The 16,224-nt window shown below is 34.8% G+C and overlaps 1 protein-coding gene across 1 annotated transcript; it reads left to right on the top strand.

Moving 5' to 3' along the window:
* Positions 1-10,005: 10,005 nt before the first annotated feature.
* Positions 10,006-10,540, top strand: LOC121224661 (non-specific lipid-transfer protein 2). Its single transcript, XM_041108410.1, has one exon. The coding sequence runs from the start codon at positions 10,067-10,069 to the stop codon at positions 10,355-10,357; it is 291 nt and encodes a 96-aa protein (XP_040964344.1). The 5' UTR covers positions 10,006-10,066; the 3' UTR covers positions 10,358-10,540.
* Positions 10,541-16,224: the final 5,684 nt, after the last annotated feature.

The raw sequence follows: 16,224 nt of genomic DNA, 5'->3' as shown, positions 1-16,224 counted from the left end.
GTTTCTCAGCTACTAGTGCAGAGATCACGTTAGCCAAGTAATTCTGACGTTTCCCCAATCACGACTACTTTATTACCCTCCTTAGTTCTTAATACGACCCTCTTAGTTGCACAGTCCAATCTGACACGATGCTTGACCAACAAGTCCATCCCCAATATCATATCGAACTCCTCAAACGGAAGCTCCATTAAATCAGCCAGAAATACCATCCCTTGAACCTCTAAAGGAACATCCCTGTACAGTTTGCTAACCCTAACAGATTACCCCAGCGGGCTCAGCACAGTCATCTCACTAGAAATACTCTCAACCGGAATCCCTAAATTTTCAGATATGTTGCTAGCTATGTATGAGTGAGTAGACCCTATGTCTATCAAAGCACTATACGGTACATCAAGAATAAAAAATGTACTCATAATGACGTCCAGAGCATCTCTATCTTCTCGACGACAAGAAGCATAAACTAGGGTCGACTGTCTTGCCTCAGCCTGTCCAGCACCTCTGCCCGGTGCTCTCTAGCTACGACCTATACCATTACCACCTCTGGCCTATCCACAGCCCCTCGGTGGCTGCTGCACTATCTTTTGTGGCTGTGTTGTACCAGTATTTGGAGCTTACATCTAATCAGCCTTCAACGGACACTCCCTCATACGGTGGTCCAATAAGCCACACTGCAAGCATGCCCCAGTCCTTCTTCAACACTCCCCCTGATGGCGTCTACCATAGTCGACACATGGCTACAGTCCAGTACCGGTAACAAGGGGCCCAGCTTTGGCTGGCCCATCAGCTCTGGTCTTTTTCTTAGGCCTCTGCATATAACTTAAGGGCTCTGAATCTCTCTTATTCCTACCTCTCTCCCTATCGCAGTTTTGGTGCTAATCACGCTTAACCTTCTCGGCGATCTTCACCTTCTTAACCGGTGAAAAAAATCATGCTCCTTCTGCAGAGCTATTAAGACTCTCAAATTATCTCTACGGCCATCATTTAAGCGGACAGAACGCTCATACTCAGTCGCCACCATACCTCGCGCATAGCAGCTCAGTCATGGAATTTGGCCTCATACTCGTCCACTGATCGATCTCCCTGTGTTAGATTCAGGAACTCCCTCCTACGGGCGTCCACATAACTAGCTCCCACATTTTCCCCTAGAAGGCTGTCTTAAAGAACTCCCAGGTTAGACGTTCGGGCTGAGTGCCCTCCTTAACAGTAAGCCACCAATGATAAGCCTCATCACGCAACAACGAGACTGCACCCTTTAAATTTTTGCTTAGAGGCTCAATCCAGGTCATCCATGATCTTCTTTGTGGCCTCAAACTAGTACTCGGCCACATTAGGGGTACCCTAGTGACACCTCTGAAGAGCTCAGCTTCATTGAACAGGAGTTCTTTCGTAACCGACCCACAGCCCCCAGATCCAGTATTAGGCCCAGTGACCCTCTCCAATATCCTCAACATATCCTGGGACAATGCGTCATCCCCAGTCATGCGATCATGAGACTTAGTCTCAGTAGCAGGCGACACTGGCGTCTCACTCATGTCCAAATTCGGTATATTACCTAGGGAAGAGGACTTAGATCGAACCCCCCTACGACCTCTACCTCGGCCTCGAGTACCACGTCCATGAATACCTTGTGTGCTCATGTCTATTCAGATTTATCTATATTACAAATTTTTATGCATCCGTTTTAGTTTCAGTATTTACTAACATATGTTTTATGTAAACAGTTTCAGTAATTCAGAGTGATTTTCGTAAATCGCAATCTCTATCAGTTTTGCTATAGTCTCAATATCCACTATCTAGAGTGTTTTCACAGTATACTACCTATAGTAGTTTCAGAATATCATAAAATATATCAGTTTCAGAATATCACAGCATGTATCAGTTTCAGAACACTTACAGGATCGGCGCCTGTAATGCGTAGGTTTGTGTAAGTGTACACAGTCGTTATCAAGTAAGAAGTAAGTATCGAGTTATCATCTCCACAGGGATTGTATTTGTGCTAAGTCACTTAATTTGTAAAATTATATTAATAATCCGGAAAATAAAAACACAATATAGTTGAGAAGTGGTGATTAAAATATATTAAACTAAATGCAATGATCCCTAATGCAAATTATCCCAAGTATGCAAACTATATGAATAAAACAGATTTTAGTAAAATTAAACACAATTTGCAACAATTATAACATAAATAAACTAGGATAATTACTTTAATCACACTCAATTTATTATCAACATGCTTAATAACATTCGAAAAAACATTCCAAAGCAACTCGATATTTCATGAGTTTGAAAACTACATTAGGTCATTTCAGAATCCTTTACTTAGTAAATACGCATTTTACTTATCCTTATTTACTAAGGGTTTCTTAGCATTCGTGTGAAGTAACAGGGACGTGTTAGGTTTAAAATAATTTAATCACATAAATCTAAAAACTATGCAGATAACAGAGCTTGGTCAGAGTTGTTATGCAACCTTCAATTTAATCGGGTCATGATCTAAATTAAGCATGCACATTTCAATTATGTGTCTATTAGCCAACATCTGGTCAGGATCGCTCAGCTAATTTAGGTGCATTTCAATCACGTATGAAAGAAATACAGACTTGATTTTAATTGAAAACATGATCGATTGAGGCATAGACATTATAAGCATGAATCAAATCAATATTATTTAATCAAAGCAATCATCCTAGCTTAAATAAAATTAAACTAACATTGTTGTAAACTAGAACAAAGAACACATATCAAACACCTTCATATTAAATTAAAGAAAAGGAAGATTAAACCCAATTCAGAGTGGTTGTCACCCAAGACTCTGACTAATGAGGCTCTATCATTCCTTTGCTTTGCTCCTTTGCTGATGGCTTTCCAAGGTGGCTGACCAAGGGTTCTTTAAGAGGCTTAATTGCTAAAATCTCTATGAAGAGATGATGCTAGGCGTGGGAATGGAAAAGGCTAAGAGAATTTGGAGAAAAGAGAGAATGATGCTTGAGGGAAGATGAATGAAGGAATGAGAGGGTCTTATTTATAGGTGAGGAGAGGGGGATAGTTTGCTAAAAATAGAAGTTTTCATCTTTTAAAGCATCTTCCGTGGGTGGCCGGCTATAAATTGAGCAAGTTGAGCTGATTTTTCCTTTATTTTTGGTAAATTTCAGTGCCACAATAACTCAGGACTGAGACTCGGTCAAGTGCAAATCTTCAGGTAAATCTCTATTTTCTTTAACTCTTCAGGGACCTTGTGCAATTAAACTAAAGAGTGATTTATGGACAGCCATGTGCAGCCAAATTTTGGGGTTGACTTGGTCTCTAATTTGAACGATTTTGTAATCCAACAAAGCTATCAGACCTGTCCAGAATAGAATAAAATTTATCCAATTTAATAAATTAATTAAAAACCCAAATTATTAATGAAATATTTTAAAATGAATTATTAAATATAATTTTATATTTTATTATTTAATTTAATCATGCATGGCCCACTTTATGTATTAAAAAATATAATATATTCAAGTTAATATAAAATAAGGCATTTATTGCATGAAAACTATATAATAAAGCATAAAATCACATTTTAATAATTTTTATGTCCTAATTTCATATTTTCACATATTTCATTAATTTATTAAACAATTACTTAGTTTTAACAACAGATTTAAGTAAAAAGGTGACAAATTACATAGGAAAAATCCTATATATTTTTCGTTTACAACGCCGAAGAATTGGTGCACCACATACTCAGTACAAATATTTCAAATCATTTAAAAACAAATTTTTCAGAGACAATTTAAAACCCATAATCCACAGCTGAGTTTTGTAACCTGGCTCTGATACCACTAAATATAACACCCCAAACCCAGCCTAGATGTTATGGCCGTATCTGGCAATGTCACACGAAAGTGTTTTTGAAATCTCGTTGTTACGATGAAAACATTCCATGTTATTACCTTTAGTAAACCTTTGTTAGAACTTAGGAAGTCGTCTTTATTCATTTAAAACATTTGTTGTGAAACATCCCTCGTTGCGGATGCTTTAATAAAATAGAGTAAGTGATCATGCGTTTAGAAAATATTTTAACTTTTTGAAAACCGAATTTTTTACGACCAGCAGGTATAAATCCATAAGGTAAAATAAATAAATAAAAACTCAAAATTTAGTACCAAAGTCCTAGAGGGTCCTTAAGCTACAACTCAAATAATCAATAATAATCAAATCATAAATCGTAATTGAAAACCATGAAGTCCAAAAATTACTGTGGTCACCGCTGAGTCCTCCATCGCATCAATCCGTCTAAGTTTGGGGATTACCTGTGCACATTAAACAAAAAGGGTGAGTTTACGTAAACTCAGTGTGTAATGCCGTAGAAACAAACAATCAATCAGTATTCACAATGCACAGTTGAATCGTCTTGGGCCTAAGCCCTTTTCAGTATTAGTGATAGTTTGCGCCTTAGTCCATCTCAGTACAGTGTCAAAAATGCAGTAGGGCCTTAGCCCATCACAGTATTAGTAGCAGTAACAGTTAAGCAATAGTAAAATCCTACCCAACCAGCCTCTACACACCATCTCCATCCAACCCTACACTCCGTGTGGGGATATAGTCAACCCACCGATCCCTACACTCCAAGTAGTACCGAATGCGGCACAAAACCGTAGTTTACTGCTGAGCTGCCAGTAAATTAGGCTTAAAGCCTTTTAGTACACTTCCTCCAAATAACAACCCCCAACCCAATGCAACGGAACATACCATGGATGATATGCTATTATGCAATTTTAGTACATATATTCAATTCAGATATTAACATGCTCAGTACAAATATGACTCAGTCAATTTCACACATTTAGAAGCCTAAGTAGCGCTTACCGACCTTACAGTTGGTTAACAGTCGACTTGGGCGACTCGTGCAACCATAGAATCGTTTCGATAAAAATGGGCCCACACGCTCGTGTATGCCCGCGTGGCACGCTCGGCCCAAATTGGCCTTCGTCGTGTGATCCATTTACAATGTAACCCCGCTAGCTAAAGATCCATATACGTTTCCACTATTTACTAATATGGTCTTTCAAAGCTGTCTACTTGAGTAATTATCACTAAATTATTTATAACTTGAGCTACAGAATTAAAAATTAAGATCTGCTTGATGTTTTCAAAACTAGACTCAAATACCTTTCTACTATAAAATTTTAAGAATTTATAGCTTACCAAATAAGTACAGTAAAATCTTCAACGTTATCCCTATTCTTCTGTTTGACAGCTTCAACCTTTCCTTATTAAAAATTATGTCTCTTGGTATGAAATTTTGATGATGTTTCCGTTTGTTTCCCTTGAAAGTAGACTCATTAAGGATTTAAACGTATATATTTAAGCCCCTAATTATTTTTTTATAAATTTTGATGATTTTCCAAATTCAGAACAGGGGAACCCGAAACCATGTTGACATTGTCTCACAAAATTCATTATATCTCATAACTTACAATTTCATTGCCTACACTGTTTCTTCCATAAAAAACTAGACTTAATAAATTTTAATTTAATTTTTTATTCAACCTCTAACTCAATTTCCACTATTTTTGATGATTTTTCAAATTTAGACTACTACTGCTGTCCAAAACTATTTTAGTGCAGAATGTTGATTTCCAAGCTTATAACACCCTTATTTCCTTTCTCTACAATTTTTCTTATCGTTTTCTGTTAGTTCTCTTATTTCTCGACAGCAAGCAATTTTGGCTTTTCACCGAATCTCATTTTCTACGTTTTGAGTACACACCTCGTATCTATTTGCTGTGCAAAGTGACTCGAGCCTTCAGAAATCTATATTTGACCAATATATCCCTTAATTAATCACGTGATTCGTCAATCAACTAAATACCCCCAACATAAAACTTGAGAAACTAAACCAACGACAATTCAAAAACTTACCGCGACGAATCCGATAACCAGTCGTCTCCACACACTGGAATATCCGCTTAAAACCATTGAACAGCACCTAAACGAGAGTAAAACGAACCCTTTGTTAACTACCTAATCAAAATGTGATAACTAAGGGAAAAAATTCCACTTATTGAAACAGATGAAGTCAAAAGTTGCACCCAAAGAGATGACTCGCAAAAAAAATACAGAAACGAAAAGAGAGGGGAAAGTGAAGAAATAAGATTTGGCCAAAGGGGAACAAAAACCAAAACTGAACAAGAAAGGAGAAAACACGGCAGAGAAATAAAAGTCTAACGTCAGAAAATTTGTTGGGAAAAGAAAAAAAAGAAATTAGAAAACTTGTAAGGAGAAAATCTTATTTTGATAACTTCTCCACAATTATCTCTTAAAAACACTCCCTATTAACCCATTAAAACACAACTACTATGCATCATCATTAACACTTCTCATTGTTGAATCTTATAACCAATATCACAAACATACTTAACATGAAACATACCTCCAAATTAAGCTTATAACATGACCGAATATATATACCAACATTAGTATCATGATCAAGCCATTTTCGCATGGCTATATACATATAAACAAATTTCAAAACCAAACATATCAAAACTAGCCTATACATGCCACATAACCAAAAACTCAAAGCTTATATTTACCGAAGCGATAACTGGATAGTGTGATGAGGTCTCCTATGACTTCCAACCCGAGCAAGTCTCCGAAACTCTATAAACATAGGAAAAACACACAGAGTAAGCGTTGAAATCTTAGTAAGCCATAAGCAAATAAATCATCTCAATTATATTTATAATTCACTTTAACTAGGCCGAATTTAGCAAATCTCAACCATTTCAATCTCATTTATCAATTCAAAATTCAAATTAACTACCATACATCAAAGTCATATTACACATGCTTCATAATTCCACTGTTCGACCCAAATATACTCTTCATTCAAATATATATCACATTCGGTCATATAAAACACATAACCAACAAATCAAAACATGTTTATTTACCTCTTTCACATATACATAACATATTTAATAATTTAACCTTATCAATAACATTTATCTAATCATCTTTCAAACCAAACTAGCATACCTCAAAACCATGTTTCATATTTCATAAATCCCATGTTCGAAACATAGGACCACCATTTCATGGTACTCGAACTATTGAATATAATTAAGCTTATTTCATTACAATTTCATATAATGAGCATATGTATCACAACGTTCATTTATATGCATTCATTTCATTCATTATTATGTATTTCACGTATCGTCATTTGAAACATTCTCACTTTTCATTCTTGAATATCATATATACTTCGTACGTACCTAAATCGGATATACTTTCACATAGTCATTCATTTCTCGATATTGCCAGTTGAACCGTTCGAAATGAATAAGGATACTCGGATAGCTCGGAAGCTCTTACAATGCCAACGTCCCAAACGTGGCCTTACATGTAATCAAATATCGATGCCACTGTCCCAGACAGGGTCTTACACGAAATCGTATACAATGTCGACGTCGTAGACATGGTTTTACACGTAAATCTCAAATCGACGCCAACGTCACAGACGTGGTCTCACACAATAACTCATATTGAAATCCTATGTCATGACATGTGTATCCTAACTATTCCTATGGTTCGCACGGGGCTTTCGGACGTCCTAATTCGTTCGTTTCAGGCTCATAGTTACTTTTCCTATACTCATATTAATTCGACATACACATATATAGTTACTAAAATTCAACTCGAAACAATTAAATACATTTTGATATGAATTTAACAACAATTATTCACTTATGAACTTACCTCGTACGAACACGAACGAACCGGACGACTATTCGAAATTTTTTTATTTTTCCCCGATCCAAATCTGATCTCCTCTTTTCTTGATCTAATCAATTCAAATTTGGCTTGTTTAATAACATATTCATTCAATTTTATCCAAAAATACATAATTTGGGTATTTTGCATTTTAGCCCCTAACATTTCACATTTTTACAATTTAGTCTCTATTTCAAAATAACACAAATTACTCAAAATTTCAACAAACCCATGTTAGGCCGAATTTACCTTCGGTCCTTAGCAGCCCATTTACTCAATTTATTTCATAATTTGACCCTTCAATTTACAAATTTCACAATTTAATCCTTAATACACATTTTTATCAAAAATCATTTAATTAAACATATTAATCTATCAACAAATATTTATTTTCCATCATCAACTATCAAATACTCATGCATTCAACAATGCCAACATTCAAATACTTTAACAGTTTTGAAATCGGAGATACGAGCTAGCTAGATTAAGCTGCAACGATCTCAAAAACGTAGAAACCATTAAAAACGAAGCTAAAACCGTACCTATTTGAGCAATGAGCGCTTGGCCGAATGTTAAAGCCAACAATGGCTTTCTTCTCCATGAATTTTTGGTGAAGATGAATAGTGGAAGATGACAATACATTTTGTTTAATTTTAATTTAACATTATTTACTAATTTACCTAACTAACCATTAATAATATTAATAATTACACCATGTGCCATCCCACTATCATCCACTATCTCAAAAATGGGATAATTACCAGTTAAGAACCTTCACTTTAGGGCTCCATAGCTAATAGACACCTTTAACTATAAGAACACAACTTTTATACTTTACGCGATTAAGTTCTTTTTTTTAAATTGAGCACACAAACGATAAAATTTTCACCCGAAATTTTTACACATATAAATCAACATGTTGTAGACACCAAAAATAATATTGAAATATTTTTCTAACTCAGATTCGTGGTCTAAACCGACTAGAGTCTAAACCGGGCTGTTACACAACATCCTTATGATGACTAGGGATTTGGACTTCAGCGGCATTATTGTTGAGTTAGATTTTTTAGTGATTCACAAACTTAAGAGTAGTAGTTTGGACTTGTCTATTGATGGTTAAATCATTGAGGAGGCCCGTACTTTGTGTGAGTGGTTTGATTTTTGTTTCTTTTTATTATGCTCGTAGTTCGGTTAATGGTGTTGCCCATCCTCTAGATCATTGGGCCCTTGATGAGAATGTGGACATTCTTTTTGTTTGGATTATCTGAGTATCATCCATTGGCTTGTGTTAGATGATCTCTTATCTTGATTTATGACAATTCGTCCTAAAGGAACTTTACTTTAAAGGAATGGTCGATTTATTCCTTTTAGTTTTTGAATTAATCAATTTTAATTTTTGTACTTGTCAAATTTTAAAATTTTAGTCCTGATTAAACTGTAGCATTTAAATCTGTTTAGTTAAATTTTTTCATTAATCTTGTACGATGCCTAAATTTTAGATTCCTTGGCAACGTTGCTGGTTACTTTTACAAGAATAAGACAGGTGCCACCATTTTACCAAATTCCCATTACCCAAATTTTTTTTTCTAAACATTCTATCCTTACGTTTGGGCTAAACATAAAACTACTCCAATCAATTTAAATACAAATATTTTTTTTAAATATACTATTTTTTTATATCAAATGATAAAATATGGTATTAACATACATCGTTTTAAGTCACACTGTGATTATGATTTTTTACTATAAAATTTAATTTTTATATTTTAATTTAATATAATTTAATTTTTGTATTTTCATAATATTATTTGTATTTTCATCATTTCAATTAAAATAACTAAGAATGTTAACAATTTAAACCGACAAATGTCATTGTAATAAAAATATCAAATTAAAATATAAACATTAATCAATGAGTGGTTGGAAAAACTGAAAGTAGACTTATTTCTTAAATATTTGTATCAAATTCAAATTCTATAAATGATATTGTTGGAAAAACTTTATCTAAATATCACCTTCGATCCAAACAAAATTACGATCAAACTGTAAAACGAATGATGACAAATGTATTATATAAAAAATCTAAACATTAAATTTCAAATATGAGTATAATAGAATAATCAAAATTACTTAGAGAGTTTAACATCCGTAAATCATGGTGCAAACTGTAACATCTGAGGAGTTACCAATCGCAACTTCTATAAATTGTGCCTCAAATCATGCAATGCACCCAGTACCATTTAACTTCTTTGCTTTCTTTGTATTAGCAGCTTGTGTAGGAGAAAAAAAAAAGATGATGAGAGTTTCCTTTGTTGCCTTGTGTGTGCTGGCACTGGCGGTGGTGATATTTTCAAGTGAAACTCGCACGGCGGAGGCAAAGACATGTAATCCCATGAAGCTTCTCCCCTGCATGTCGGCGCTCACGTCGTCCTCGCCTCCATCAACCAGTTGTTGCAGCAGGCTGAAGGAACAGCAGCCATGCCTCTGTGGATACATTAAGAACCCAGCTCTTAAACAGTATGTCGACAATCCTAACGCTAAAAGGGTTGCTTCGACTTGTGGAGTCCCATATCCTAAGTGTTAAATGTTGCTTAATGGTGTATCTACTCTCTACTGGCAGCAAATAAGTGTTGTTTTTGCTGTCAAGTACAGTTCTGAATAAAAGAATAACGATAAGATATGAGATAAAATTAAGATAATATTTTACATTTTTATTTTGGAAAAAATTATAAAAATGATAATATTGGTATGGCTTACAGTTTCTCCATCGTGAAAATATGGCTAATCAACTTGTGTTCTTTTTTCATTATTTTCCTTCTTTGATTTGATAAGCAACACTTGAGAAATTAAATTTGTCGTGAGTTTATGGAAAGTGTTTTTTCTTCTAATGCAATTCATAGAGGACACTGGGACGTCCAAAGATAAACGAGAAGAAAAGGCCATCCGCGAATAGCTATTCCAGTTTATGCTTACATACTTTCATTTCAATTTATGCTTAAATAGGTAATTAATTATAATCAAATAATTCTAGTCTAGAGAATAATTCGATGTATGAATAAATTTGATCAATTGAGTCGATTGGATTATGTTTGAAATATGTATATGTACAAGTGTGAATATTGTATTACAATATAATAATGCTATGATATCTTGATCATTATATGTTTGAGTGATGGTTGATAACGGATAATGTCCTATTAACAGCATCAAATAGAGTTACAAGTATAGTTGGCATGCCATTAGGTTCCTTTTGTAGGTGGGAGATCTAGCGCTGAGCATGTATCATTAAGTGACAATTATCTAATTCCCTTTGAGTCAAGAACATATCACTAGCTCAAATACCCTAAGGTACATGTGTATTTTGGTATGGTTGGTGGGATCAGTGCATTTATGCCCGATTAGCACTTCAATGTGTATACTAGATTGTTGGTGGGTTGATCCGTGTATCTGTTCTCAAATGCAAGTTAGCTAATGGGGGTTAAGAAAATAAAATGAATGTGAATTATAAATGATCATTGATTATGTTTAAAGTACTAAAATTGAAATTGACCTATATTATGTTAAATGGACGCTAATACCCTAAGGGTGCGTCGAAAATTCTTGTATTCAAGTATGTCTTGTGAATACCTTGAGGGTGTTTTGGCAAATTAATAATGTGATTATTGTGTGAAGAATGTGACTTATGTAAAGTTTGTTACTTTATAAATTGTTATATTTCAATTATGCTTTTAATTTAACTTTAACTTGTTTGGATTTTAAATTATGATAGCACCACTAAGTATACATTACTTTGCATACGAATTTTTTTTGTTTCCATGCACAAGTTCTAATTAGGTTCTCTAATAGATTGAAGGTTCGACAAGTATCCCAGACCAAGTAGCCTAACTCATTCTAATTTTGCACTCTTTGTCCATATAGTTAGTTAATGGCATGTACCTAGGTTAAGTCTTTTGATTTAATGGTATTTTGGTTGTTGTCGTATGCTTGATTAGTAACGAACCTATAAAGTTCTCTGTGATGAATTTTCAATACTTGAGTTATGCATTATAATGCATGAAAATAAGAGTCTGTTTACTTGTGTAACTTCGTTAGGTTGAAGAGTATTGGTTATTAACTTGTTGGAAGGTTTGATCATGTTTTAGTTTGTTAAATGTAGGTCATTTTGGTATATTATGGCTAGATATGATCTTATAAAGCTTCTTTTTGATGGAAATTCATTGCTTGCTAAATAAACTTGTCACATCCCAAAAATTGGGTTAGAAGAAATTGGATTGTTGGAATCAAGAGGGGTCACGTTCTGATTTTAGGTTCAGATTGTGAAATTTTTTGTTAAGTTAATTAATCTGGTTTCGTAGGTAAGTGTTATGTTTGTATGTAAGAGGTTTTGGTTTCGAATAATGTTTCTTGAATTTTTTGTTATTTTACCCCCAATTCCTATTTTCAGTGTCTGACATAAATTTAATTCTCGCTCAAATTTTGACAAGAATGAGCTTACTGGTTCAATGGTAAGGCTTCCATTTATCCTTTGGTCTTATGTTTGAATCATTGCCTATGCAAGTGGGAATATTTTTGTTAATTTTTCTTGTTGCCGTGCATCTTGGGCAATTTGGGTTTTAATCGAACTCTAGAAAATCTATTAGACAGGGATTAAATTAGTGGGTCTGGTTAGTTTGGTTGTATTTTTATTTTATTATTATTTTTTAAAAATATTTCCCCAATATTGTTTCCCCATTATTCACATATTCCATGTTTCTCCCAATTTCTCTCATTTGTTTGTTTCACGTTGGTTTCCAGTAACGAAAGAGAATTTCTCAAACTTTATTCTTTCTTATCTTTCGTCTCCTAATTTTCGTTGCTTTCTTGTCTATTGATCCTTGTGTCGTTAAATTTCAAAGGGAAGTGTTTGATTAAAGAGATTGCAACTCGATTCTTGCGTAACTATCTTTTTTCTTGGGTTTCAACTTTTGAGGATTTCTACTACTTTTTTTGTAAAGGGGGGATTTATGTGTAGCGGTGTCTCGTATCTTTAATTGTGCGAGTTTTGTTTTAGGTGGAAATCGCGAGGTGATTACCCCTTTAGTGAATTAAGATTGTGAGGTTGCTGATTTCATCCTGGGGTAAGTGTTTTAATGCCAAATTGTGTAACACCCTAAACCCAGCCTAGACGTTATGGCCGTATCTAGCAATGTCAAACAATAGTGTTTTTGAAACCTCATTGTTACGATGAAAACATTCTATGTTATTAACTTTAGTAAACCTTTGTTAGAACTTAGGAAGTCGTCTTTATTCATTTAAAACATTTGTTTTGAAACATCTCTCGTTGCGAAGCTTTAATAAAACAGTCTAGGTGATCATGCGTTTAGAAAATACTTCAACTTTTTGAAAACCAAATTTCCTACGACCAGTAGGTATGAATCCATAAAGTAAAATAAATAAATAAAAACCCAAAATTTAAAACCAAAGTCACAGAAGGCCCTTAAATTACAACTCAAATAATCAATAATAATCAAATCATAAAACGTAATTGAAAACCATAAAGTCCAAAAATTACTGTGGCCACCGCTGAGTCCTCCGTCGCACCGATCCGTCTAAGTCTGGGGATTACCTATGCAAATTAAACAAAAAGGGTGAGTTTACGTAAACTCGGTGTGTAATCCCACAAAAACAAACAATCAATCAGTATTCACAATGCACAGTTAAACCGTCTTAGGCCTAAGCCCTTTTCAATATCAGTGACAATTTGGGCCTTAGCCCATCTGAGTATTGTATCTAAAATGTAGTAGGGCCTTAGCCCATCACAGTACCAATAGCAGTAACAGTTAAGCAATAGCAAAATCCTACCCAACCAGCCTGTACACACCATCTCTGTCCAACATTACACTCCATGTGGGGATATAATCAACCCACCCATCCCTACACTCCAAGTAGTACTGAATGCGGCACAAAACTATAGTTTGCAGCTGAGCTGCCAGTAAATTGGGCTTAAAGCCTTTCTGTACACTTCCTCCAAATAACAACCCCGAACCCAATGTAATGTAACATAGCATGAATGATATGCTATTATGCAATTTCAGTACATATATTCAGTTCAGATATTAACATGCTCAGTACAAATATCATTCAGTCAATTTCACACATTTAGGGGTCTAAGTAATGCTTAACGACCTTACAGTAGGTTCACAGTCGACTTGGGCGACTAGTACAACCATAGAAACATTTCGGTAAAAATGGCCCACACGCTCGTGTATGCCCGCGTGGCCCACTCGGCCCAAATTGGCCTTGGTCGTGTGATCCATTCTTAATGTAACCCATGCTAGCTAAATATCCATATATATTTCCACTATTTACTAATATGTTCATTCAAAGTTGTCTACTTGAGTAATTGTCACTAAATTATTTATAACTTGAGCTACAGAATTCCAAATTAAGATCCGTTTGATGTTTTCGAAACTAGAATCAAATATATTTCTACCATAAAATTTTTAGAATTTATAGCTTACCAAATTAGTAGAGTAAAATCTTCAAATTTATCCCTATTCTGCTGTTTGATAGCTTCAACCTTTGCTTATTAAAAATTATTTGTCTCTTAGTACGAAATTTGGATGATGTTTTCGTTTGTTTCTCTTGAAAGTAGACTCATTAAATATTTAAACGTATATATTTAAGCCCCTAGTTATTTTTTTACAAATTTTGATGATTTTCCAAAGTCAGAACAGGGGAACCCGAAACCATTCTAACATTGTCTCACAAAATTCATTATATCTCATAACTTACAATTTCATTGCCTACATTATTTCTTCCATGAAAATCTAAACTCAATAAATTTTAATTTCATATTTTATTCAACCTCTAACTCAATTTCCACTATTTTTTATGATTTTTCAAATTTAAACTACTGCTGCTGTCCAAAACTATTTTATTGCAGAATTTTCATTTCCAAGTTTATAACACCCTTATTTCCTTTCACTACAATTTTTCTTATCATTTTCTCTTAATTCTTTTATTTCTCGACAGCAAGCAATTTCAACTTTTCACCGAATCTCATTTTCTGCGTTTTGAGTACACACCTCGTATCTATTCGCTGTGCAAAGTAACCAGAGACTTTAGAAACGTATATTTGACCAATATATCCCGTAATTAATCATTTGATTCGTCAATCAACAAAATACCCTCAACATAAAACTCGAGAAACTAAACCAACGACGACTCGAAAACTTACCACGATGAATCTGATAACCAATCGTCTCCACACGCTGAAATATCCGCTTAAAACCTTTGAACAGCACCTAAACGGGAGTAAAATGAACCCTTTGTTAACTGCCTAATCGAAATGCGATAACTAAAGGGAAATATTCCACTTACCGAAACAGATGAAGTCGAAAGTTGCGCCCAAAGAGATGACTCACAAAAAAAATACAAAAACGAAAAGAGGAGGGGAAAGAGAAGAAACAAGACTCGGCCAAAGGGGAACAAAAACCAAAAGGGAACAAAAAGGGAAAAAACACGGTAGAGAAACAAAAGTCTAACGTCAGAAAATTTTTTGGGAAAAGAAAAAAAATAGAAAACTGATAAGGAGAAAATCTTATTTTGATAACTTCTCCCCAATTATCTCCTAAAAACACTCCCTATTAACCCACTAAAATGAAACTACTCAACAATTCAGTTTAATTTGAACTCCTCCATGCTACACGCCTCAAACAAAAATTAATTCCCCTACTTGTGCAAGGACTCGAACACAGAACCTCCTACATACTACCACTCCGCTTAACCACCAGACCTGCAAGCCCATTCTGATAACTTTTTACCAACAATCAAATAAAAGCCTACTGAACAAGAGTAAGGCCTAATTCATTCAAAATACCAAAATTTTCCCAAGCGAAAGCTTGAACTTAAGACCTCCCAAACACTCCTAGAACTCAGAACCACTAAAGCTGACAGATATTTGTATCATATTTTCACAATAACGAAATTAGAAATTTTGGGGCGTTACAATTCCACCTCCTAAAAGAAAATTTTGACCTCGAAATTTACCTGATTAGAATAGTTGTGGATACCGCTGACGTATCACATCCTCAGGCTCCCACGTGGCCTCCTCAGTGCTATGATTACTCCATAGAACCTTCACTAAGGGAATAGAATTTTTTCGAATGACCTTTACATCATGCTCCAGAATCTGAACCGACTCCTCCTCGACGGTAAAGTTTGGCCTAACCTCAATCTCCTCTACAGAAATAACGTGCATGGGATCAGAGTGGTAGTGCCTCAACATCGAGACGTGACATACATCATAAATATGGTCCAACTTCAGAGGTAACTCCAACTAATAAGCGACAGGTCCCACACGTTTCAGAATGCGGTAAGGTCCAATAAACCGAGGGCTCAGCTTGCCCTTGCGACCGAACCTCAGAACCTCTTTTCATGGCGAGACCTTGAGAAAAACTAAGTCCCCCA

The sequence above is a fragment of the Gossypium hirsutum genome, chromosome D12 (assembly GCF_007990345.1).
Source record: "Gossypium hirsutum isolate 1008001.06 chromosome D12, Gossypium_hirsutum_v2.1, whole genome shotgun sequence".
Classification (NCBI taxonomy): Eukaryota; Viridiplantae; Streptophyta; class Magnoliopsida; order Malvales; family Malvaceae; genus Gossypium; species Gossypium hirsutum.
Note: the sequence above shows the minus strand (reverse complement) of the source record. Positions and strands in the feature narration are given on the sequence as shown.

Bases quoted from the DNA above. Each gene is read 5' to 3' on its own strand.
- LOC121224661 (XM_041108410.1), top strand. From the start codon at position 10,067: ATGATGAGAGTTTCCTTTGTTGCCTTGTGTGTGCTGGCACTGGCGGTG.